This window comes from Schistocerca serialis, chromosome 4 (genome assembly GCF_023864345.2).
Source record: "Schistocerca serialis cubense isolate TAMUIC-IGC-003099 chromosome 4, iqSchSeri2.2, whole genome shotgun sequence".
Lineage (NCBI taxonomy): Eukaryota > Metazoa > Arthropoda > Insecta > Orthoptera > Acrididae > Schistocerca > Schistocerca serialis.
This window is the reverse complement of record NC_064641.1, coordinates 444,928,358-444,952,856: the sequence shown is the minus strand read 5'-3', so window position 1 is coordinate 444,952,856 and position 24,499 is coordinate 444,928,358. Positions and strand designations below refer to the sequence as shown.

General features: G+C 43.6%; 1 protein-coding gene across 1 annotated transcript in view; it reads left to right on the top strand.

The window, feature by feature from the left end:
- LOC126475073 (BAI1-associated protein 3) overlaps positions 1-24,499 on the top strand; it is a 715,757-nt gene that overhangs the window by 306,341 nt on the left and 384,917 nt on the right. The window contains exons 5-6 of the mRNA XM_050102632.1: positions 4,730-4,891; positions 11,375-11,419. Coding sequence (XP_049958589.1) covers positions 4,730-4,891; positions 11,375-11,419 — 207 coding nt within the window. The remainder of the gene's footprint in view (positions 1-4,729; positions 4,892-11,374; positions 11,420-24,499) is intronic.

Here is a 24,499-nt window from a genome sequence, read left to right as displayed (position 1 = left end):
CTAGTTTATAATGTTATCTAATTGTGAATAAACCATACGTGACATAAAAAATTGAACTCACATTCGAAGTTAGTCTAAAGAACCGTGAGATTAAGCTATAACCTACTTCCCGACTCGCGATACGTGAGATGGTGCTACGATCCAGCAAGGCCGAGCAGTTAATAAGTCTGTCCTTCGCGCGCTAGTTTCCCGGGGCCACCGTGATCCTACATGGAGTTCAGTATGAGCTTTATCAGCTCATAGATTGCATATTCGCAGTACAGACAAGCAAACCAGATCAACGCGTGCGCCGCGCGTGATAGCCGTGAAAGCGACTTGTCACGGTTCGAACGGCTCCCCCAGTCGGAGGTTCGAGTCCTCCCTCTGGCATGAGTGTGTGTGTTGTCCTTAGAGAAAGTTAGTTTAAGTTAGATTACGTAGTGTGTAAGCCTAGGGACCGATGACCTCAACAGTTTGATCCCATAGGAACTTACTACAAAGTTCCAATTTTTCAACGCGTGCGGCGAAAGGACACAATGATAAACATCAGTCTCGATAGGCTATGATCCTACCACAGCCGAATACCGACATGTGTTCGTAGGCGTTCCTCCATCTTAGACGCGGTGTAACACGATCTTCGCACAAACAAACAATATAAATACGTGATTTTTGAATGGGGAAATCCGTTGCTTTATCTTTCCTTATATACAGAATGTAGATGGGATTATTTCTGTCTAGTTTGTCTTGCTGCGCTGAAATACTATGTGGCCAAAATAAAACTGGTTCTGAAAGTGTTCATGGCATTTCCCGACTACGCAAAGTAAACAGAATTGGATGATTAGAAAACCACTGTGAACACCAGAGCACAGTGGGCTGTATGCTGACACAGGGTTTCATCCTCTCCCTCCTCTAACCATCATGCAAAACAAACATGACACCGCACTATGCACAAACCCATTACAGTCATCTACACAGAACAGATATACTCAAAAAAATGGTTCAAATGGCTCTGAGCACTATGGGACTTAACAGCTGTGGTCATCAGTCCCCTAGAACTTAGAACTACTTAAACCTAACTAACCTAAGGACATCACACACATCCATGCCCGAGGCAGGATTCTAACCTGCGACCGTAGCAGTCACACGGTTCCGGACTGCGCGCCGTGAACCGCGAGACCACCGCGGCCGGCACAGATGTACTTCATTTATTAAAACTGAAACAATACACAAACATTTTTACTGCCTAGACCAGAATTTACATTAGACAATTACAGAATGATGAGTAATTTCGCTTGTTCATGGCAACCATCTTCAGATCCGTAAACAAGCAGAATAAATATCGCGTCAGAAAAATTCTTTGCAACGTAATATACTGTTTAATAAGGTTAAGCCGTCACAATATATACAATAAGAGGCTTCTCATTAGTAAAATGAGCATACATCCTAATACTTTGCAGCGTTTTATGGGCAATATTTTACTGCTTCGAAGCAAGTTACCTTTCAAATCGTAAATTTAGGTGAGTACGCACTGAACAATATCAACAGAGAACATCATGGAAAAATGCATTCGTATTAAAAGACAACCAGACTAAGAGACTATAAATTTTCAAAAACATCATTAAGGGCGAACGAAGTCGTAACACTGCAGAAATAAATACAACTACCTTAGCAACAAAAATGTTGTACATGAATCCAAATACTTATGAAATTTTGAAATAGCAGACAAAGATACCATTACAGACTAGGAATCTATCCAATGAGGTAAAATGGCAAAGTGCCACGTATAAAAGAACACATTGAAATTTCGGTAACACACACCATAATCTTACAAGAGACTGTTAAAAAAAAAGGGGGAAGGGGCACTTGCACAAGTAAAATTACATCAGTCGTCCACTAAATGCATTTGTAAAACAGGTAATACAGTGAGAAAGCTTTCTGAAAGGGCAGCAAAGATTAATAACTGTTTCACACCTGTAAAAAATTGTCCAAACGGTACGTACTAATGTTAAGAAATGAACCTATAATTACAACAGCCGTAAAAATATTGAGAGAACCACACCCTGGTTGATAAGAGTAATCCATCAACACACACAAAATAGCCATCGTTATATTTACTCAATGTTCACAGAGTATTTGTTCGTCTAACTCTGTGTAAAAGCATGTACTGGCGCCCCTCCTGTCTGTCCTATTGATTATTTCTGCCGGGTCAGAGCGAGTCCTTGCATAGTTCAGTTGTTCTTGTCAGTCCGGCTGGGTCATTTTCATTTTATTTCTGTCAGCCAAGAGTACATGTAACGTAACGATGTCTATTTTATGTGCTATGACGCATTACTCTCCTAACAACCAGGGAATGATTTTCTCCTTATTTTTATAGCTGTTGTTGACATAGATTCATCTCTTAGTATTACTACGTATTATTTGGACCATTTTTTACAGGTGTGGAATAGTTTTTAATTATGTTAAAATTTCAAGACTATTTGGCTTCATTGGCTTCATGTACAATATGTTTATTGCTAAGATAGTTGTTATTTCTGCAGGGTTACTACCCGATTCGCCCTTGGTGATGCCTTTAACATCAATATTAATAGTCTGGTTGTTTTTTAATACGAATGCATTTTGGGATGATGTTTACCTTTGGTACTGCTCAGTGCATATTCACCTGCATTTATGATTTGAACGGTAGGTTACTTCGAAGGCAGTAAAGTATTACCAGTACAACGCTGTTAAGTCGACTGGAATATACATCAATTTTACTAGTGGACTAGGCTCTCCCTATGTACATTATATGATCAAAAGTATCCAGACACCTGGCTGCAAATGACTTACAAGTTCGTGGCGCCCTCCATCGGTAATGCTGGAATTCAATATGGTGTTGCCCCACCCTCAGCCTTGATGATAGCTTCCACTCTCGCAGGCATACATTCAGTCAGGTGCTGGAAGGATTCTTGGGGAATGGCAGCCCATTCTGCACTGAGTGCTTCACTGAGGAGAGGTATCGTTGTCGGTCGGTGAGGCCTGGCACGAAGTCGGCGTTCCAAAACATCCCAAAGGTGTTCTGTAGGATTCAGGTCAGGATTCTATTCAGACCAGTCCATTACAGGGATGTTATTGTCGTGTAACCTTTTCGCCACAGACCGTGAATTACGAATAGGTTCTCGATCGTGTTGAAAGATGCAGTCGCCATCCCGGAATTGCTGTTTAACTGTGTGCTGTGATAGTTCCACGCAAAACAACAAGGGGTACAAGCCCCATCCATGGAAAACACGACCACACCATAACACCACCGCCTCCTAATTTTACTGCTGGCACTTCAAACGCTGGCAGATGACGTTCACCGGGCATTCGCCATACCCACACCCTCCCATCGGGTCGCCACATTGTGTACTGTGATTCGTCACTCCACACAACTTTTTCCCACTGTTCTAAGTCGCTCCTTACACAACGCGAGGTGTCATTTGGCCTTTACCGGCGTGATGTGTGGCTTATGAGCAGCCGCTCGACCATGAAATCCAAGTTTCCTCACCTCCCGCCCAACTGTCATTGTACTTGCGGTGGATTCTGAAGCAGTTTGGAATTCCTGTGTGATGGTCTGGATAGATGTCTGCATAGTACACATTACCACCCTCTTCAACTGTCGGCGGTCTCTGTCAGTCAACAACGAGGTCGGCCTATACGCTTTTGTGCTGTACGTGTCCCTTCACGTTTCCACTTCACTATCACATCGGAAACAGTAGATCTAGGGATGTTTAGGAGTGTCGAAATCTCGCGCACAGACGTATGTGACAAGTGACACCCAATCACCCGACCACGTTCGAAGACCGTGAGTTCTGCGGAGCGCCCCATTCTCCTCTCTCACGGTGACTAATTACTACTGAGGTCGCTGATATAGAGTACTTGGCGCAGTGAAAAACGTATGTTTTTGCGCGTCTCCGGATACTTGTAATCACATAGTGTGTGTTGTGTCGGCTTTAACATTTTAAAACTGAATATTATTTTCTCAAGAATTTTTCTCGGGCGATTGTTATTCTGCTTATGCACAGATTTCAAGATGGTTATACACAACTCAAACTAGCCATCAAGATGTAATTGCCTAATATAAATCGGAGTCTAGGCAGTAAACGTTTTTGACATAAATATTTTCTTCCCATTTTAATAAATTACGTTAAGACCGCTGTCTTATTTCCTAGTAATGTCATGCCTCACAGATACACTTCAGAAACAGCTTTCATATACGTCGAGAAAAGGGACCTTCGTGCGTAGAAAATTAAAAGCCTTTCCAAATAGGCAGCCGAAATATTCCTAGAGTTCTCAGTCTACAACGAACATACGACTCTTTCTTTTCACAGAGCACAATGCATCGACGTATGAGTAGTTGAATGTGTCCTGTAGGTATCTGCCGGCCGGGTTGGCCGAGGGGTTCTAGGCGCTACAGTCTGGAAGCGCGCGACCGCTACGGTCCCAGGTTCGAATCCTGCCTCGGGCATGGATGTGTGTGATGTTCTTAGGTTGGTTAGGTTTAAGTAGTTCTAAGTCATAGGGGACTGATGACCTCAGAAGTTAAGTCCCACAGTGCTCAGAGCCATTTGAACCATTTTTTGTTGATATCTCTGTTTCGTGATGTTACACAAAACGCTTATTGAACGTTCAGGCAAGTTTACCAAACTTGTTGTGTTCGCTAGTCATTGTGCTTCTAATTACCTAACTCTGCCAGCGGCCAGTGAGAGAGGCAGATTGTGTTGTGTGTTGGCAGCTTCCGGCTGAGCTTCAAGCGGAAGGAGCACGGCTACGGCCGGGAGCGGCGCGACACCATCCACCGCGACAGCCTGTCCGCCGCCGTGCCCGCAAAGTTCATCCGCGCCACCAGCGTCAAGCCGCAGACGCTCAACCCGCGCTGGAACGAGAAGTTTCGCTTGTGAGTACCTGCATCTTCTACCGACTCCGTCAACACCCAGTTAATCCCACTATAAACATCTCGTGGCCTGCGCCTACCGCCCGCATTTACAGCAATTCTACGCGATAAAGTGTCTGAGGTGGACTTCTCAGTGTACCATTCATTTTCCGCAGCTGATCGGAGTTCGGATAGTAGTAGCTACGATCCCGAGACCCTTGGAGGCTTGGAGTGTTGATTGGTACTGCGCTTGAGAGGTCGATAACTGGCGGCCTCTAGAAGATTTGTTGAAGGATTTAACTTTGAAATCGATTGCACATGAGTTAATAAATTTTCAAAGAACGCAGCTGTAAGGGAAGATGAAACAAGTCATCAGAATAAAAGTATTACAGCTGAACCAAATGAAACTATATTGTTCCACAGGTCTTTTCAAGCCCCAAACACCTATGAAGTATATAAGCAGACTGAAGAGACGAATGGAAATTTGTACAAAGGCCGAGATTCGAACCCAGATCTCCTCCTCACGAGGCATATGCGCTGTCCACTACGCCACCGTGGGACATTGGCTTTGCACAACTGATCTAACTGCCCTAGAAAGCCTCACTCCTCAATTCAAATTCCCATTCACGCCTCAGCCTACTTGGGATTTCCCCTAAATGCAAACAGTAATGCAGAGGCTCTCCAGTTGTATTGGAATAGCACCTCAGCACCGAATCAAATGGGCGATCCGCCTGAAATCCAGGCATAGGTTCCTTAATCAAATGAAGTAGAATGGTTCCAGAGGTCTTTTCAAGTTTCAGACATCTATGATGTGTATATTTGTACCAAGGCCGGTACTCAAACCCAGCTCTCCTGTTCACAGTAATTTCATCTGATTAAAGCCCCTGTACCTGGGTTTCAGGTAAGATGTCCTGTTTCATTTTATGCTGTAGTGCTATTCCAATACAGTTAGATGGCCTCTGGAATTCTATTTCAGTTTAGGGGGAATACCAAGTAAATTGAAATGGGAATGGGAGTTTGGAGTCCGTGCAGTGGCGCAAAACCACTGTGCCAGGGTGGTGTAATGGTTAGTGCGACTGCCTAGTGAGCTGGATACCCAGGTTGGAATCCCAGCCTTGGTGAAAATTTTCATTTGTCGCTTCAGTATGTATTACAGATGAGCTTCTCTCTTACCATCCCGCTTAGAAATCAGAAACATAAAAAGGTTTCACCCATACGATTCTCACATTCAGATTGAGAACAAACAGAGCTAACGGCTATATGCTACCTGCTTAGTACGATATACAGGGTGATTTTACTATATGTATTTATTTTGAAATTTCTTCTTTTACTTATTTGTATTTTAATTAGTGCATCTCTTCTAACTTTATTGACAAACTGCGTGAAACAGCTCCTGAGAGGATAAGGAGCAAAGTATATCATACGGAAATATGGCCAGAAGTGCTTTCCAAAGGAGGTGCACCTAGTTGAAGGTGTAGATAGAACATCTCTGACAGCGTAGATTTCAACCATTCGAAGCACACCTGTGAACATACCAGGCTTGGTAATGTTCTGTCTCTAATAGGGTTTCAGCTTCACAGTCAATAGGGTAGAGAGCCATGCAAAAGTGATGTCACAAGACAACAACCGAGGCGGACAATGACTTGTATAGATGTTAACTTAGAACACATCATTTTGTTGTTGGTGTTAATGCCCAGCCTTCAGTCAGGAATCGATCAGATCCAAGTGTAACCGGTAACTTACAAGCCATTGCGCGGAAAGTATTACTGGAACAGTACCTTGTTCCCTACAACTCACAAACTGAACCTGTATTGAGAATCGGTCTCGTGTCGTTTGGAGCCAATGGCTGTTGAAGCACAGTACTGATTATCAGAGCCGTAAGGAAGCGATTCTCAGCCTTTGGCAAAAATGTGCCCTTCTCCCTCCCCGCCGGCAGGTGTGGCCGAGCGGTACTAGGCGCTTCAGTCTGGAACCACGCGATCGCTACGGTCGCAGGTTCGGATCCTGCCTCGGGCATTCATGTGTGTGATGTCCTTAGGTTAGTTAGGTTTAATTAGTTCTAAATTCTAGGGGACTGATGACCTCCGATGTTAAGTGCCGTAGTGCTGAGAGCCATTTGAACCATTTTTCTCCCTCCTCCATCCCTCACTTCCCCCTCCGTAACTTTACCTTCACAATTTTTCTACTTAGAAGTAATAAATTTTATAATTTTTTAAGTACCTGTTGGTTATAATTAAAGAGCAGGTACTCGCTGAGGTCCAGAGTGGGCTGTAATCATAGTATGGCAGCGATACTTGGTAGGTCAGCTACTACGTTGATGCAGAATTGATTTACGCTGGAAAAAAAATTAATTCCGACTTTGGCTACCAGGTCAAAATCTGGTGCTGTACAGCATATCGTCGACGTCTCCGGTGCTCATACTGAACAAACTCTGTTAGAGGCGCTTAACTGGTTAAAGTATATTTAAACTGGTTAAAGTATATTTACGGTGTTGGCGGCTCTTCGGCTGCGTGTTGCTAGTGGCATTTCGTTTCCATTAGTCGTAGCCAATCGGGTGATGGTATACAGTTGCGAATGAGAACAGCGTCACATTTATTCCGTGATGTACTGAACAATTGTACATACAATGCTCAAAATAAATGTAGTAAAAGTTAAAATACACTCTAGGACCAAAACAAGGTGCACCACGAAGGAATCATCCGAATGGGACGGGAACCGGTTGATGTACACGTACAGACAAAAGGTTATGATTTCAGAAAAGCTGGATGATTTATTCAAGAATAAGAACTTCACACATTGAGCAAGATAATAATGCGTTGGTTCACCTCTGGACCTTGTGCCAGCAGTTATTCGGCTTGGCATTGATTGATAGACTCGTTTCATATCCTCCTGAGGGATATCTTGCCAAATTCTGCCCAGTTGGCGCGTTAGATCGTAGCAATCCCGAGCTGATTAGAAGAGCCTGCCCATAATGCTCCAAACTTTCTCAATGAGGCAGAGACCCGGTGACCTTGCTAGCCAAGTTATGGTTTGGCAAGCACGAAGACAAGCAGTTGAAACTCTCGCCGTGTGTTTACTGAAACGTAAGTCCAGAATGGCTTGCCATGAAGGCCAACAAAATGGGGTGCAGAATATTCTAGACGTACCGCTGTGTTCTTAGGGTTCCGCGGGTGACAACCAAAGGGATCCTGCTACGAAAAGAAATGGCTTCCCATATCATCACTGCTGGTTGTCGTGCCGTATGCCGCGTGACAGTCTGGTTGGGATCCCACCGCTGTCCGAGGCGTCTCGAGACACGTCTTCCACCTGGAATCTCATTGTCAGGAGTAGATATGTCTTCAGTGAGAAGTCACGCTTCGAAATGAGCCCCGATGACTAGAGAAGACGTGTCTGGAGACGGGCCGGGTCAGTGGTAGGATGTTTCTGTGAACTCTTGGGACTTTTAAGTAATTTCAAAAATATGTGCTTAGTCGGACTAAATAAAATAGCAATATGTCCTGGATTCGACCCAGAAAAATATGGCAAGCTTCTATGTAGAGAAAAATTAATAAACAGTAGACAGTATAAGATAATGGGCAAGCATAAATCTCAAATCCTAATTCGATGTTTTTCGACGCATTTACACTTCGGGAGAGTAATTTATTTTAAGTCTGCAACACGATAAAGAGCATTAATGAACTTAAAAACTGAATTGGGTTATCACCTATATTAATAATTGGCAAACAATGCTGTACAATCGCAATAAAGTCATGAGATGTTCAATTGACTCTCTTATTAGAACATGTCACGCGTTTCGGGATTACACCCATCTTCGGACATCACAAACTTCAACTCCTTCTAACCAACCAGGCGTACAGCCTTGACAATTCAAAGAAAGAGTCGAGTAAGGTATGACTGCGACACAAGCAGTCTTGAAGCAGAGCTATTTACTTACGCTCTGCTTCAAGACAGCTTGTGTCGCAGTCATATGTTATTCGACACTTTCTTTGAGTTGTCGAGGCTGAACGCCTGGTTGGTTAGGAAGGAGTTGAAGTTTGTGATGTCTGAAGATGGGTGTAATACCGAAACGCGTGACACGTTCTAATAAAAAAGTCAATTGAACATCTCATGACTTTATTGCTATTGTACAGCATTGGTTGCAAATGATTAATACAAAATTATCGCAGGCCTCAGACGGGATTTTATGTCCTGTATATCACCTATATTTCAATAACAAAAAATTAGCGATGTCTAATCTGCAACACTTATCGCAAAGAAGCGAAATACTCTCTTCAAAGCCTTAAACAAAGTTCATTCTACACTTCTAATTCAAATTAAGTATGAACAGCAGCCACGATACTTTTGAATAGCGTTCGTCTGAGAGATATAATATCATCCAAAATCTACAGAGCGCTCACGAAATTTTACGCCACACCAAAGTCTCGTAACCTCAGGAGCAGTGTATGTTTCCGACAGAAAATAAGTCCTGTACAGCTAAATTCTTACTGTACTTAAATCATATAATGAATAATGTTATCAGTGCACATATAAACTTGAATAACTCACACAAAACCTGTTCTATTTGTTCATCTTTTAGTCTTGAAAAAAGAACGAGGTACTTAAAGCCCCCTACTGAACATCTGCTGTACGGTATTACCTGTAAGTTTCGAATATTTTTTCACTTAAAGCACAGATTTTTGTTTTGTTATTATCGTCCAGTTACGAAGAAATGAACTGCTTATGAAAAAGAAAGATATCATTCCATTATCCTAGCATACTGTCAGACTTAATTTTGTTGACTGCAGATGGGAATAAGTAAAATACAATTAATCGTCATGCAGAAGACTTGGTATCTGGGACATCCGCATCTGAGAGGCATGATTAATTAATTTGATTTCATTCATCATGCAGAATTCTGAAGCTCTAGTGTTTTTGAAATAAATATGGCTTCCTTCAAAAGGCCACCTGAAAACGCAAAATGTATCATTTTGTGCATAAAACGGATATAACAATGAATATATTAATTAGCTACAGACAAAAATTCTATAACTGGGCGTGACGGCTGTATATTTATTCCTGGCACAATTAATATAATGAGTACCTTTCGTTTATTTCTATAGGGTATTGTGTTCAGTTACTCCCTTGTCCGCATTATTCTTCTGTGACAAAATGAAGCTAAAATTATAAAAATGATTGGGCCAGCGCAACGCTGCCAACAAGCTGCCTTGAGTAAAAATTAAAAACCTCTGCATATTGTTATCGCGTTTGCTATAGCGTCATTAATATGGCTCACAGGCATTCGTTCTGATGGAAGCAATATAATTAGCAGATATTTACCATTGTCAGTGTTGGGTATATTCCGTGTCGTGCCGTAGCGACTTACCGCTGTACCGTTGTTTGAACAATACAGTGACTACTTGTTAGGGAGATTTTGATGTTTTGAAATCACGATGAAAATTCTCTTTATTTCTCTAGTCTTTTCGTACAGGATTTTTTCAGTATCTAGATTTAAAATATTAATATGTGTAAGCGATTCAAACGTGTGGTAGGTAATGAATTTCTTGTGGACCAAAGTGTAAATTTACAAGCAAAAAATAATCAGAATGGACAATCGGCAACTTCAAAGCGCCACAGTCGAGAGTAACAGACTGTGAGACGTGGCATAGCGGTGAAGATCCTGTACTCCTGACCCATAAGCCAGTGGTACTGAACATGCAGATTACGGTTTCTGTAATTTATTTCTTATCAGTTCCAGGCCACATCCATATGGTCATGATAGATATGCTTCAAAATTCTCTTTCTGTTAAGTTAGTGTAACTTTTTTGATAATACTGTTGTAGACAAAATATTAAACTATGACCCTCTCTCCTTTTAACGATTTACACTTCTCTTACTGTGCACCAGCATTTTCTGAAGTAGCAATATTCGATTAAGTCGTTGCTACTTGCTGTCCTAAATCAGTTGCGTGCATATTCCATCTTAACACGTCTTTACAACTGTTAAGTAATTTAAAACATAAGCGTTGTTTGTGACGCCATGAAATGTGTAGCAGCACCTACGCGCAACAATTTAATGGAAAACATATTTTGATATAAATATCTGACATGATTCCTATCTGCTCTTTTATTAATTTCACATGTATGAAAATATTCTGGGCTATTATGCAATGATCGGATGATATTCTTATTGAAACCCGACGCTCCGTCCCCTTCTGTGAAGGATATCTTCAGCATGGTCTGAAGCAAATCCTGGCTCGTTACTGAGAATGGGGACGAAACGTCGCCTTTCAACAAGAAATTCGTCAGGCCACTGCATAATAGACCACAATATCTGAAAAAGACTAACATTTCCAGCCGTGAAAACTTACGTTTTACAACCTTACAAAATAATCATCAGCGCTCTGCTATTGATGCCACGAAATGAATTTGACTGCTCAGTTAGCTCCAGCTCATTGTCTACTCTGTAACTATTGTACTGAACTGACAGTTGAGTATAGTTTAAATTAATTATGACTTCTTTGTGTTTCAGTGATATCGATGACGTTGCGAGTGACATTCTACATCTGGATATCTGGTAAGTATCTCGCTGGTAGTTAACAAAGTAGTTATTGATTATTATTGTACGGAAATATTTTCGCTCTATTGTTTATCACACTGCAGACGCGTCAAATAACACTCAGTTTTCCTTGCCATATATGTTTCATTTCACTTTGTAAATCACCTCAAGTGATATTAGGAAAAACATTTTTGCTTTGCTTCGCTTTGCTGAAGATAAAACAATTGTATTTGTAGAATGTACTGCAGACTATTGAGATTTATCGATTTTAATTGCCGAGAATACGTATTATTTTTACGGCAACACTGCAGTTACAGTAAAGCAAAACAAAAATATAATTACAGTAACAAGAAAAAACAGAATGAGGAACTCGACAGAATCTCAATAATGTAACATTACCCAAGAATCCATTCACTACCTGATTAAGTACAGTTTTTTGGGCTCTGACATATATGTAGCCCAGTATTACAACCATGCTATATGACAGCCTACACATCAGGGGCAAGAAATGGTTTTCTTTTTCCATTCATCAATGACTAGGCTGCCCTGCGAGACGGCCACATTGTATTGGAGTAGTATGGGCACGCCTTATTGATCTGCAGAGTAGGGGGAGGGGCAGGAGGAGGCGAATAGGGAGAGGTAGGTAAGAGGAGATGAACAGGCAGAATTGGAGAGGAGGAATGCATAGGGAGAGATGGGCAGCAAGAGATATATATACACATAGAGGTGGTGAAGAGGAGATAGGTAAAGAGGGGTCAGGGAGTATGGAAGAGGTGGGCAGAGAGATGGGGAGGAGGAGATAGGCAGATAGTAGTGACAGGACTGGGTGGACAGGGAGATGGGGAAGGAAGAGGTAGATGCAGAGAGGGGAGAGGAGGAGATGTGTGCTACATATCTGTCGAACACATATGTGAGCAAAGTCATAGGGACTAGACTCAGCTGTGTGTGTGTGTGTGTGTGTGTGTGTGTGTGTGTGTGCAGCATGTTATTCCAAATCCCTGGCTCGATCTGAACGAAATTTGACACACAAACAGCAAACTTCATGAGTAGTGCACCGTGCTAGGTTACAACCCTTCTAGCTCCTACAGGAGTGGAGTCACAGGCAAAGCAAGATATTTCAACCTCTTTCATGTAGGCTACCCTGCTCGGCAGACATATTGTGTGTGGGTAGGGTCAGCCAATGTTATAGACCTGATTTGCTGGGCAGCCTACATGTCAGGAGCAAGGAAGAGTTACCCAGCCCCAATATCTAAGTTGCCTACAAAACAAGCGTATGATAGCATTGGCCTGCTTATTCACTTTCTGTTCAGGGCAGCCTCACATCTGGTGCAGAAAACTGTTTCTAAGTCCCTTACATGAAGGCTGCCTTCAAGGAAGTCATGTTGTGACAGCAGTATCAGCCTGTCCTATGAAACTGTTTTGCAAGGGCTCAATGTGTGGATGGGTGTGAGTAGGGGAGGTGAGATGTGGAGAAAAGACAATGGACCGAGAGTTAATAGGAGGGGATGGATGGGGATAAATGGGTACAGGAGGTGACAAAGGGTGGTGGGACAAAGGGAGGAGGGAAGGAGGAGGAAGTGTGTAGGAAGGGGGAAGTGTGTAGGGAGAAGGAGGTGGATAGGGAGAGCACTAGGAGACAGAAAGGGTGATGGGGTATGAGGAGACAGACAGGAAGAGAGGGGAAGGACAAGATGGAAAGAGAGAAAGGGGGAAGGGAGGAGATGGACAGAGAAATAGGTGCAGGAGGAAATGGGAGCGAGAGAGAAGTGGGTCAGGGAGACAGAGGGAGAGAGGGAGGATATTGGTGGGGAGAGAGGAGGAGCAGACAGACAGAGAGAAGGGATATGAAGATGGACAGAGCTGGAAAGATGAGGTGGACAGAGGGACAGGTGAATTAGGTGGACACAGAGAGGGAGGAGGATATACTGTGTAGTACACTTACGCAAGCAATGTCATGGGGAAAGGCTAGTATATAAATGTAAAGCACCATGCATTTATGCATGTATGTATGTCTAACTCCTTCTTCCAAACTCGTGGATTTATTTCAACCAAATTTGGGACATAGACAACCTACTTCATGAGAAGGTGGTCAACACCTTCTAATCTCCATAGAAGTGGAAAATATGGGGTAAAAACTTTTTTTTCAGAGCCTGTTGAACTGTGATTTATTTTCAAAGAATATTCTTAAGAATTTATTTTATTTACTAGTGATTCATCAAGAACATTAACACACGTAATCATACTATGTAAGCATGGAAGCAGTTTCCAGGGAGTAACTAATGAAATCATAACCAAATTCCTTTTAACAAATGGGAATTTTATTCACTTTAACAGTGCCTAAAAGCATTTTTTAAAAGAAACAGATTTAAAATTATAATCAGAAAGCACCCTCTAAATATCAAAGTTACAATTAATTCAGAGGCAGAAAGAAACAAGTTTTGATTGTATGAGCTTTCGGGCAAAGATCCTTGCCACTCCTTTTTGACACGGCCGTAGTTACGACCGCTCAGAACAGCCTCTGAAAGACTACGCTGGTGCACATCTGCAACACACCAGATAACTTTAAACTAAAAGTTTCAACTATTTACACAAGCTCACAAACTATGCACCCTCCCCCTCTCTGCAGGAGGACTGGGACTGGTACAAAACACTAACAATTGAAATATTAACCTTGCCACCGAAGGTGCAACTTGATTTTAACTTCTAAGAAAAGTCTTTCGGTGAAAGGGTGGTAACTTTATATACTAAAATGATCATTTAAATAAAAGCCCATGAAATGCAATCCTATATAATATTCTACAATGTTGCCCAAACAGTAGTTAAGATGCTCTACAGTACACAGATACCGCCTCTCTAGATCATAGGCAATAATATCAAAGTTTCCAAAGATCAAAACATATTTCAGGTATTAGGCCGTTACACTCCCTGCAATAAATCCGTTAACACACCAAATCCGACAAACATGACAGAGGCAGCTACTATCGTACGGTAGATCGATAGGGAGATTACCGAACAACCCGAACCGCAGGTTGCTCTAACCCGCCCCTACTCCACAAGGAAACAACGGACCACCCAATTTATAAATAACCACCTTCCCGCGGGTGGGCAAACGGAGAAGAATGGTGGGACGACCCCAAAGCAAAACGGCTGGTGACATCACCAAGAAAACAAATAGAATTTAACAAGAGTAAATCAAACAACATATCACCAATCACTTAACTCCTAATAAACTGCGATTTCTGGCGAAAGCCTGGCGCAGCACCCCCAAATCGCTCTCCCGAACCGTCCGCTGCCAGCCGCTTCAACGGACGCAGGAAGGCGCGCCGATCTCCCGTCTCACAGCGTCGCAGCTCGCACCGGCCAGACTGATGTCGTGGGTTGACTCCTGTTGCTCTCGTGTCGACCGCGAAGTCACTACCCCTCGCTATACGCCGCGGCCCACTGGACTCACGTGGTGACCTCACATGCGCCGACGCTCAAGACGGACAAGTCATCTTGTGTCTCAGTGCGCGACCGACCAACCGATCGATCCAACAGCCAGTGACCACTGACTCTCATTTTGTCGCCTTTAAAGGTTGATCCGAACGACAGGCAGACAGTAACTGCCTAACAAATGCGGACGAGAGACAGACTAGCAAGCTGGGGACGAGAGACTGACCCAGACTGACCGACTGGCGAGCTCATAGCGCCCCTTAAATGCACGTGAACAGGCAACCTTTCCCCTTTCCCACCAGAGGGAGACACCAAAGCTGCGATTGCCACAGCGGCGCCACCGCCAGAAACGGAGGGCGACTGCTTCACACTACGCGCTGTGGCGCGCTCTTCAAAACAGCAATTTTTACCACGGTTCAACTGTCATGTAGGCTGTTCTGCCCTCCTTATTGTCCAGATTTGCAGAATAGCGTACACAGCAGGGGCAAGAGACGGTTTTCCAGCTCTCAACGTGTAAGATCTGCCTGCACGACAGGTATATTATGTTGGAGCAGTATTGGTCTGCCATAGCGACATTCTTTGCAGGGAGCCTATACAAGATCGAGAGACAGGGGTGGAGGACATGGACAGGAAGAGAGGGAAGGAGGAGATGAACAGAGAGATGGGAGGTAGAGTGGATAGAGGTGGGAGAATGAGGTGGACACTGAGAATGGGGAGGGGGGGGGGGAGGAAGTGGTGGACACAGAAAAGGGAGAAGGTGAGAGATGTAGAGGTACCCAGACATTTTGGAGAACTTTCACATTATGAACTGGTTGCGAGAGAGGGCTATTTTGCACCTACAAAATACGACATCAACGAAACAAACAGTAAAGTACTTGCATGTTACCAGGTGCTAGTACAAGTCTGTTGGCACTGTATCAGAAGATAATGAGGCCGTACAGTTTTCAACTAAGTATCTGAACTCATTAGATCCTGCTGGTCTGCTTGCGCATCGCCTTTTACTCATAGTGGAAGTGCCAATGACGCTACTTCGAAATCTTGATGAAGTAGAACATGGCTTTGTGTTATGAAGAAGCTAATCAATGTGATTGAGGCTACCTCTTCAGGGAAGGGAGAGGGTGAAAGAGTAGAATTTATATATCCCCGTGTGTGAAACTTTAACGAAGAACATCATCTACAATCAGGTCTCGAGCTACAGTTGTGTGTAATGCATACACTTTCCTTAACCCTAGAACATTGAAGTGGGGGGAGGGAATCTTATATTGCTACTATGGCATCGTAAAGTTTAGTACTGCACGCTTTATTCAAAGAAAGTCATAATTTATAGGATATGTAATAGTTAATTACCGTTATTACATCTATTGGTATGTTACATAGAAAATTAAGTATAAAATGTCCTGTTTTATACCATATAGCAGTCGTAAATTTTACGAGGGTTTAATAATCTAGGTTTAATGTTGGCGATAAACTTACAGATGTGCTCTTTGCATAATTCTCTCTGTGAATATGTTTGTAATTTCTACACTGCAGGATATATTAAATGGGAATTACATTTTCTCGATACGGCTTTGCAAAGACAGCTCACACTACTTCATTAACAATTACAGATTGGGACAAATAAACACTCCACATCTCTAGAACAGAAATCATAGGAGAGAAAAAGGTGGAAAAAGGTGGACATAGATAGGGAGGAGTAGAAGGTATGGCTAATATACAGGGTGGTCCATTGATCGTGGCCGGGCCAAATATCTCACGAAATAAGGGCCAAACGAAAACACTACAAAGAACGAAAGTTGTCTAGCTTGAAGGGGCAAACCAGATGGCGCTATGGTTGGCCCGCTAGATGGCGCTGCCATAGTTTGGTTGGTTGTTTCGGGGAAGAGACCAAACAGCGAGGTCATCGGTCTCATCAGATTACGGAAGGATAGGGAAGGAAGTAGGGCATGCCCTTTCAAAGGAACCATCCCGGCATTTGCCTGGAGCGATTTAGGGAAATTACGGAAAACCTAAATAAGGATGACCGGACGCGGGATTGAACCGTCGTCCTCCCGAATGCGAGTCCAGTGTGCTAACCACTGCGCCACCTCTTTCGGTGCTGCCATAGGTCAAACGGATATCAACCGCGTGTCTTTAAATAGGAACTCCCATTTTTATTACATATTCGTGTAGTACGTAAAGAAATATGAATGTTTCAGTTGGACCACTTTTTTCGCTGTGTGATAGATGGCGCTGTAATAGTCACAAACGTGTAAGTACGTGGCATCACGTAACATTCCGCCAGTGCGGACGGTATTTGCCTCGTGACACATTACCCGTGTTAAAATGGACCGTTTACCAATTGCGGGAAAGGTCGATATCGTGTTGATGTATGGCTATTGTGATCAAACTGTCCAACGGGCGTGTGCTATGTATGCTGCTCGGTATCCTGGACGACATCATCCAAGTGTCCGGAACGTTCGCCGGATAGTTAAGTTATTTAAGGAAACAGGAAGTGTTCAGCCACATGTGAAACGTAACCACGACCTGCAACAAATGATGATGCCCAAGTTGATGTTTTAGCTGCTGTCGTGGCTAATCCGCACATCAGTAGCAGACAAATTGCGCGAGAATCGGGACTCTCAAAAACGTCGGTGTTGAGAATGCTACATCAACATCGATTGCACCCGTACCATAATTCTATGCCCCAGGAATTACATGGCGATGACACTGAACGTCGTCTACAGTTCTGCCACTGGGCACAAGAGAAATTACGGCACGATGACAGATATTTTACACCTGTTCTGCCAGCCGGAGTGGCCGTGCGGTTCTAGACGCTACAGTCTGGAACCGAGCGACCGCTACGGTCGCAGGTTCGAATCCTGCCTCGGACATGGATGTGTGTGATGTCCTTAGGTCAGTTAGGTTTAATTATTTCTAAGTTCTAGGCGACTGATGACCTCAGAAGTTAAGTCGCATAGTGCTCAGAGCCATTTGAACCATTTTGAACACACATTCAATTTAGCGACGAAGCGTCATTCACCAACAGCGGTAACGTAAACCGGCATAATATGCACTACTGGGCAACGGAAAATGCACGATGGCTGCGACAAGTGGAACATCAGCGACCTTGGAGGGGTTAATGTATAGTGCGGCATTATGGGAGGAAGGATAATTGGCCCCCATTTTATCGATGGCAATCTAAATGATGCAATGTATGCTGATTTTCTATGTAATGTTCTACCGATGTTACTACAAGATGATTCACTACATGACAGAATGGCGATGTACTTGCAACATGATGGATGTCCGGCACATAGCTCGCGTGCGGTTGAAGCGGTATTGAACAACATATTTCATGACAGGTGGATTGGTCGTCGAAACACCATACCATGACCCGCACGTTCACCAGATCTGACGTCCCCGGATTTCTTTCTGTGGGGAAAGTTGAAGGATATTTGCTATAGTGATCCACCGCCAACGCCTGACAACATGCGTCAGCGCATTGTCAATGCATGTGCGAACATTACGGAAGGCGAACTACTCGCTGTTGAGAGGAATGTCGTTACACGTATTGCCAAATGCATTGAGGTTGACGGTCATCATTTTGAGCATTTATTGCGTTAATGTGGTATTTATAGGTAATCACCGTCTTACCAACTGTTCGTCTAAATTTGTGAGCCATGTGATTGTGACCACTACAGCGCCATCTATCACAACGTGAAAAAAGTGGTCCAACTGAAACATTCATATTTCTTTACGTACTACAATAATATGTAATAAAAAATGGGGGTTCCTATTTAAAAACACGCAGTTGATATCCGTTTGATCCCTGGCAGCGCCATCTAGCGGGCCAACCATAGCGCCATCTGATTTCCCCCTTCAAGCTAGACAAGTTTCGTTCTTTGTAGTTTTTTCGTTTGACGCTTATTTCGTGAGATATTTGGCCCGGTCACGATTAGTGGACCACCATGTATATATGTCGAACACGTACACGGAGAAAGTCGCGGGTAAATGGCTAGTAAATAAACAATTGATGAAACAACTTAAATAAAATTGAGGAAATAATTTAGTCAGTGACGAAATTGATATAAAATAGAAACTCTATTATTGGTAATACTCAGAATAATACGATGGTTGCCTTAGAAAAGATTATTAAAAACGTTCGGTTCCGCCTCAATTTGAGTTATGAAAATTGTACCGAGTGCAGTCAAGTTACGTAAAGTAGAAAACTATTTGGGAAACTCCCCAATAAATTCAGCCAGCACAGTTGTTATATCAGAATCCAAATCCTGACGAAACAGTAAGCTGGAATTTCTTCGGTTATGTTGCACTACTTTTCGTAAAAGTTCACCAGGAATATACAGGCACATATGCCAAGTTATTGTACTTCAGCCACGAGAAACCACGAAAAAAAACAGAATACTCGAAAGCAGCGTGACAACGACTAAGTCCATGCGGCTGCTCAAATTCGCCGGCCGGTGTGGCCGAGTGGTTCTAGGCGCTTCAGTCTGCAACCACGTGACCGCTACGGTCGCAGGTTCGAATCCTGCCTCGGGCGTGGATGTATGTGATGTCCTTAGGTTAGTTAGGTTTAAGTAGTTCTAAGTTCTAGAGGACGGATGACCTCAGATGTTAAGTCCCATAGTGCTCAGAGCCATTTGAATTTGAACATTCTTTCGAGTTGGCGCATTATGTTGTCAAAATCCTGAGCTTGTTAGAGAGTCCTGCCCATAATGCCCCAAACGTGCTCAACTGTGTAAAGATCCGTCGAACTGTCACCGTGTGCAGGAGCGGAATTCCTTGCTGAGTGCAAGTCCACGACGGTTTGCCATGAAGGGCAACCAGACGGAGCGTAGAATATCGTCGACTTACATCTGTGTTTTAAGGGTGACGCGGATGTCAACCACAGGGGTCCTGCTATGAAACGAAATGGCGCCTCAAACCATTGCTCCTGGTTTCAGCCCGCATGGCGGCTGACATTCAGGTTGGTATCCAACCACTTTTTGGAGCGTCTCCAGACACGACTTCGCTGGCCATCGGGGCTCATTCCGAAGCGGGACTCATCACTGAAGACAATTCTGTTCCAGTCAGTGAGCTTCTAGGCCGAAGAGGTGTGTGGAGGCGCCCTGGACATCTGTGGGATACCAACCTACTTGTCGCCCGCCATACAGTCTGATAGTCAGGATTCATGGTCTGGGGTGCCATTTCATTTCATAGCAAGACCGATATCTGCGGCATCTTTACAGCACGGCGGTACGTCGAAGATGTTATAAGCACCGTTTTGTTGCCCTTTCTTACAAGTCCTCCGGGGCTTACAATTCTGCAAGATAATGCCTGCTCGTACATGGTGAGACTTTCTACTGTTTGTCTTCGTCTTTGCCAAACCCTCTCTTGGTCAGCAAGGTCGCCAGATCTCTCCCCAACTGAGAGCATTTGGAGCATTATGGGTAGGGTTTCTTTAAACAGATCAGGATTTTGAAGATGAAATGCGCCAATTGGACAGAATTTGTCAAGATATCCCTCAGAATGAGATCCAGCAACTCTGTCAATCAACACCAACCCGAATAATTGCTTACATAAGGGCCGGAGACGGACCAACGCATTACTGGCTTGCTCAATTAGTGAATCTTTCGCTTGAATAAATCATCGAATACTTCTGAAATTGTAATCATTTGTTTGTCCATACATATATACATTACATCTACCGATTTCCATCCCATTCGAATAATTCCTTTATGGTGCGTGTTTTTTGTCTTAAGAGAGTAATTCGGCACGTAAATGTTATTTAGAAGTAATATTAAATAAATTTAGGGAAAGGTTAAAGATATTACGGAACAACGGAACACATGCTGACGATATGCACGAATTTCTGCAGATTACATTTAAATGCGGCTTGTTGGAGTAATTGTATTAATTAAAATCGGCCTTACTCTGGTATAATTTTATGTCCAGATAAACCAAGTTATTATATTTTTATGGTACATAAATCTTCAGTTTGACATATCGATGAAGAGTGCCGCTGCATTGGTTTGCCTGTCTTCTTCTTCATGTGCCGTCTCCTCTAAGAAGGTTGGCTGTCATCATGGCAATTTCTGATCTTGATTTGGCTGATGTAAGGAGTTCTGACGTTGAACAGTTGTACCAATTTTTTAAATTGTCAATCCAGGATGTCCGTCTTCTACCCCTCGTTCTCTTCCCACAAATTTTCCCTTCTAGTATTATTTGCAATATTTTGTAATTTACTCCCCTAATAACATGGCCTAAATATTGTAGCTTCCTTACTTTAATAGTTTTAATTAATTTGCCTGTAGTTTATTTTAAATGTTTGTTAAATCGTATTTGAACCGTGAATTTACTTTCAAAATATTTTCATAAGAATTTACTTCATTTACTAGCGATTCATTAAGAACATTAACACATTTAATCACACTATGTGAGCGTGGAAGTAGTTGCCGAGGAGTAATTGATGAAATCAAAATGAAATTGCTTTTAACAAATGTGAATTTTATTCCTAAAAGTTTTTTTTAAGAAACAGATTTAAAATTATAAGCAGAAAGCACCCTCTAAATATCAAGTTACAATTTATTCAGAGGCAGAAAGAAACAAATTTTTGAGTGTATGAGCTTTCGGGCTGAGAACCTTGCCGCCCACAACAACATCAGAAAGACTACACAGGTGCAAATTTGCAAGACACCACATTACCTTAAAGTAAAAGTTTTAACAATTCACACAAGCACACGAACTATGCACCCAGTAGGAGGGATGGAAATGGCACAGAACACTAAAACTAAAAGATTAACTTGCCACCGAAGGTGCGACTTGATTGTAACTACTAAGAAAAGCCTTACCTTGGAAGGGTGGCAACTTTATATACTAAAATGACCATTTAAACAAAAGCCCATGAATTGCAGTCTTAGATAAAATTATACAAGGTTGGCCACACATGTTCTACAGTACACATATACCGCCTCTCAAGATGATAGGCAAGATAAAAACATATTTCAGGAATTAGGCCGTTACACTCCAAGCAATAAATTCGTTATCACACCAAATCCGACAAACATGGCAGAGGCAGCTATTAACGTACAGCAGATTGATAGGGAGATTGCCGAACAACCCAAACCGCAGGTTGCTCTAGCCCGCCCCTACTCCACAAGGAAACAACGGACCACCCAATTCATAAATAACCACCTTCCCGCGGGTGGGCAAACGGAGAAGAATGGTGAGACGACCCCAAAACAAAGCGGCTGCTGACCTCACCGAGAAAACAAGTAGAATTTAACAAGTAAATGAAACAACATATCACCAATCATTAACTTCCAATAAACTGCGATTTCTGGCGAAGACCTGGCGCAGCACCCCCAAAACGCTCTCCCGAACCTTCCGCTGCCAGCCGATTCAACGGACGGAGGAAGGCGCACCGATCTCCCGTCTCACGGCGTCGCAGCTCGCACCAGGGGTTGACTCCTGTTACTCTCGTGTCGGCCGCGAAGCCACTACCCCTCGCTATACGCCGCGGCCCACTGGACTCACGTGGCGACCTCACATGCGCCGACGCTCAAGGCGGACAAGTCATTTTGTGTCCAGTGCGCGACCAACCAACCGGTCCATCCAACCGCCAATGACCGTTGCCTGAGCAACTCGAGCTGACTGGCGGCCTAACGCGCAGACTAAGATGCAGGAACTAAGCGCTGACCGGGCGACCACTCGCTGCGTTCTCTTACTGGCGGAGTGGAAAGACTCTCATTTTGGCGGCCTTAAAGGTTGACCCGAACGACAGACATACTAGCACTCCGACCGACAGACAGACTAGCAAGCTGGGGACAAGAGACTGACCCAGACTGACTCTAGACTCACACCGACTGACCCCAGACTGACCGACTGACGGCCCACTGGCGAGCCAATAGCGCCCCTTAAATGCCCGTGAACAGGCAACCTTTCCCCTTTTCCACCAGAGGGAGACACCAAAGCTGCGACTGCCACAGCGGCGCCACCGCCAGAAACGGAGGGCGACTGCTTCACACTAGGCGCTGCGGCGCGCTCTTCAAAACAGCAATTTTTACCACGGCTCAGTATTCTACAGTAGACTGTGCTATTCTCGAATTAGCCGCGCGGAGTGGCCGCGTGGTTTTAGGCGTCATGTTACAGACTGCGCCCCCCCCCCCCCTACCGGATGTTCGAGTCCTCCCTCGGGCATGGGCGTGTGTGTTGTTCTTAGCGTAAGTTAGTTTAAGTAGTGTGTAAGTCTAGGGATCGATGACCTAAGCAGTTTGGTGCCTTAGGTATTCACACACATTTGAACATTTATTCTCGAATTAGATGTATATCGAAGTGTAGTGCTGCAAGATACCCGTGGTCTAGGGGTAGCGTTTTGATTCAAAATAAAACGTCTTAGGTCCCGGGTTCGATCCTCGCCACTGCCCAAATTTTGATAAATAATCAGCATTGGTGGCCGAAGACTTCCGGCATAAGAAGTCAGCCTCATTCTGCCAACGGCCTTGTCAAAGAGGGCGGAGGAGCGGATAGAGGTTCAGGGCACTCTCTTGTCCTAGGGGTGGGAAATTGCCCCTAAAGGCGGAAAAATCAGCAATGATCAACGACATGAGGATGCAGATGGCAATGGAAACCACTGCATTAAAGACACGTAACGTGTATCCACAGGACATGTGGCCTATAATTGAAGAAGTGTCATTATGATCTCTCCACTGGCAAAAGATTCCGGAATAGTCCCCCATTCGGATCTCCGGGAAGGGACTGCGAAGGGGGAGGTTACCATGAGAAAAAGATTGAATAATCAACGAAAGGATAACGTTCTACGAGTCGGGGCGTGGAATGTCAGAAGCTTGAACGTGGTAGGGAAACTAGAAAATCTGAAAAGGGAAATGCAAAGGCTCAATCTAGATATAGTAGGGGTCAGTGAAGTGGAAGGAAGACAAGGATTTCTGGTCAGATGAGCTGAAATACTAAACATCTTTTTCCAAAGCTGTTTCACAGAGGAAGACCGCACTGCAGTTCCTTCTCTAAATCCTCGCACAGGGGAGTGTTATGGGACCATTGCTTTTCACAATATATATAAATGACCTAGTAGATAGTGTCGGAAGTCCCATGCGGCTTTTCGCGGATTATGCTGTAGTATACAGAGAAGTTGCAGCATTAGAAAATTGTAGCGAAATGCAGGAAGATCTGCAGCGGATAGGCACTTGGTACTGGGAGTGGCAACTGACCCTTAACATAGACAAATGTAATATATTGCGAATACATAGAAAGAAGGATCCTTTATTGTATGATTATATGCTAGCGGAACAAACACTGGTAGCAGTTACTTCTGTAAAATATCTGGGAGTATGCGTGCGGAATGATTTGAAGTGGAACGATCATATAAAATTAATTGTTGGTAAAGCGGGTACCAGGTTGAGATTCATTGGGAGAGTCCTTAGAAAATGTAGTCCATCAACAAAGGAGGTGGCTTACAAAACACTCGTTCGACCTATACTTGAGTATTGCTCATCAGTGTGGGATCCGTACCAGGTCGGGTTGACGGAGGAGATAGAGAAGATCCAAAGAAGAGCGGCGCGTTTCGTCACAGGGTTATTTGGTAACCGTGATAGCGTTACGGAGATGTTTAACAAACTCAAGTGGCAGACTCTGCAAGAGAGGCGCTCTGCATCGCGGTGTAGCTTGCTCCCC